General features: G+C 34.2%; 1 protein-coding gene across 1 annotated transcript; it reads right to left on the bottom strand.

Annotated features, from left to right (window-relative positions):
* Positions 1–567: 567 nt before the first annotated feature.
* On the bottom strand, positions 568–2,449 carry Tsp_13121 (ecotropic viral integration site 5 protein). The gene is made up of 7 exons (XM_003368455.1): positions 2,402–2,449; positions 2,203–2,346; positions 2,054–2,143; positions 1,641–1,738; positions 1,505–1,565; positions 866–919; positions 568–786 (listed from the first exon to the last, which is right to left on the bottom strand). Exons 1-7 carry the CDS (start codon positions 2,447–2,449, stop codon positions 568–570), a joined length of 714 nt encoding a protein of 237 aa, XP_003368503.1.
* Between the last annotated feature and the right edge of the window lie 133 nt (positions 2,450–2,582).

The following is a 2,582-nucleotide window of genomic DNA, read 5'->3' as shown; positions in this document are numbered from 1 at the left end:
GCCCTTTATTCCAGGGAAAAATATACGAGCATCGCATGCGGTGGCGTATCCAATGCATTCGCAGTCACCCTTCCTCCGGTATTTCAAAAAAGTTACAAGTAACAATACTATTGTTGCATCAAATTCGGACTACGTTCGGCTCAGTACTTTCGATGATAGTCTGTCGTAAAAGTTGTTCATTTTCTCCGCAGATCAAATATTTCAGAATATCCACACAGCAGTGGGTGGATAATAAGCAACACTGAGCTTGCTGTTATATGTTCAACTTAATAAGCATAGAAAGGGGATAAGTGCATTCTTTCGTTGAGATCGTGGATTTATTTATAAGTTCGAGTTAACAATTGAAGGATAGAAAAAAAATATGCTCAGAGGTTAAAGATTACAGATGCGAGGCATGAGCTCATTGATCATCAATTCCTGATCAGAAGAAATGCCACCAGAAAGCATCAACTCGATTTTCAAAGTTTAATATGTATAGATCATGCAGGGCGTCGTCCGCTTGCACCGCGATATTCAGGCGGTCCATTGCTCGGTAATTGGGTACCAAACAACACGCGTCAATATGAATTATTGGGCAAAAAGAAAAACAAAAAGAGCAAGCAGCAGAGCATATACTTTTGACGTCAAATCGCGAACAGTTTCGTAGGCTTCTTCAAGTTGTTTTTTGATTTCTGAATGCAACTCGCGCAACGATGACATGTCATGAGTTAAGTTGATCAACTTTTCCGTCTCTTGTGCCAAAGCGACTTGCTTGTCGATCAGTCTGTCGGCTAGTGAAGCACTTTCCTGTCAAAATGCACGTAGTTTTTTCCCCTTTTGAACAATATTCAAATCTTATTTTTTTTTGTTTTTTTTTAACACTTACTTGTTCTAAACATTCGACGCGTTGACGCAGAAGACGATTTTCTGTTCGTATTCCCTGAAAAAGAAAATTTTAATAACAATTTTACAATTTCTTTTCAGCTCTGAACACAATGCAATGGTTTTGGGAAGATGAAAAGGGAAGTTCAAAATAGCAATCTACCTCATACGTGGCCAGTTCCATTTAACTGGGGAACATCAAAGCTCAACAACGCACAACAACAACAACAACAACAAATTCATTCAGTTCCGCGCACGCTGCTAATACAACTACCGTGAATAAAAGATTTTCAAGTAAGTCTAGTTTTTTAATCTTAATTGCGTGACCGTGAAAAAAATTTTTTTTTCTTCTACTTTTTATTTTTGAAACCTTTTCGTAAGAAACTTTTCCATTGCATTGTGTTTTTATCGACTCTGATAAATTGATGATAAGTGACACTTAATAAAAAGTAAGTTGTAATTATTTTCAAGTTTGGCTTAGTTTTTCACATCTGAAAGAGTTGTCATTGGAAGAGTCATTTGTGCACGATAAAACTTGCTTGTTGTTTTTTTTTGTTTTTGAAAATTAATCACTAATTTTTGAAAAAAGTAAGAATAATATAGTGGTGAAAAATATATTCTATCTAAAAGGAATTATGTTTACCCTCAGTTCGATGGCTTCTTCTTGATCTTTGCTTCGCTTTACCCAGTAGTCTTTTTCGAGCCTGCAATTGAAGTGCATTTTACTGATAAGCATGTAGTAGGGTGGATTAATTGAGTTTCACGGGTGGTATGGTTACTTTTTCATCAGTTTGGGATTGCATTTGATGCCAAACGCAACTGAAAACAGACGTTCAGGATCATTTTCGAATTTTTCCGCCACATCGCGTTGAAAATACTGAAAACAGCGTATGTATTACATTAGCTGTTGTCATTTGAAAATTATCCGCTTCAATGAATGGATGATTCTTGATGAATTCTTTTGAAATTATTGTGAGATTTTTATTGATAAGAATTTTTCATTTGTTATAAATTTGATTTAATTGAGCAGAGAAGGTGGAAATAATCGTTGATAATTTACAATTAATTTTCCGAATAAAGCATAATAAACAGCATTATACATAATAATACACAGTTTGAAATTTATGTTGATTTATTGTTTTCATTGATCATTGATTACAATAATTTGTATCATTGATTGTATAAAACTTACCCGGAGCATGCCTTCCATATCGAGAGTTAGCAAATCAATTCGACATAGTTGCAAAATTGCCAAAGCAATGCGAAAAGCAATTGATATTTTCTGAAGTAGAAAAAAAATATGAAATTTTATCCAGAAAGGCATCACCTTAAAGTTCTTACGTCTATTAGGAGGAGATCTAAAATTCGAAATGCAATATCTAGTGGAAGTTGTGTAGAGAAAAGAGTCAAAAACCATGATGAAGCATACATGCTTGTATCGAAGCCCATGTTTTGAAAATGAGCATGCAATTCTGGCATTTGATCCTTCATGAAATTTTCAGTTAATTATTTAAGTTGAAAATTGAAAAATTAGACACACCTGTACAAGGCACTCTAATTGGAACATGGATAAACCCAATTCCGCCATTGTTGGTTGTAAAGTTTCTCCAAAACGGTATTTTTTCATCAATTTTAGCAAAACTGAAAAACCCTTCTTTCTTTCCGGATCTGCAATATTTTTAAAATGGTAATCAAAATTGCAGAATAACAATATTTGATTT

Source organism: Trichinella spiralis (assembly GCF_000181795.1).
Source record: "Trichinella spiralis strain ISS 195 chromosome Unknown Scfld2443, whole genome shotgun sequence".
Classification (NCBI taxonomy): Eukaryota; Metazoa; Nematoda; class Enoplea; order Trichinellida; family Trichinellidae; genus Trichinella; species Trichinella spiralis.
This window is presented reverse-complemented; position numbering and strand designations above follow the sequence as displayed.

Excerpts from the sequence above, each read along its gene's own strand:
- Tsp_13121 (XM_003368455.1), bottom strand. The coding sequence starts at position 2,449 with ATGGCGGAATTGGGTTTATCCATGTTCCAATTAGAGTGCCTTGTACAG. Across the intron at positions 1,739-2,053 it reads ATATGGAAGGCATGCTCCGG|TATTTTCAACGCGATGTGGC; the intron begins GTAAGTTTTATA and ends CGCTGTTTTCAG. Across the intron at positions 920-1,504 it reads AAGAAGCCATCGAACTGAGG|GGAATACGAACAGAAAATCG; the intron begins GTAAACATAATT and ends TTTCTTTTTCAG.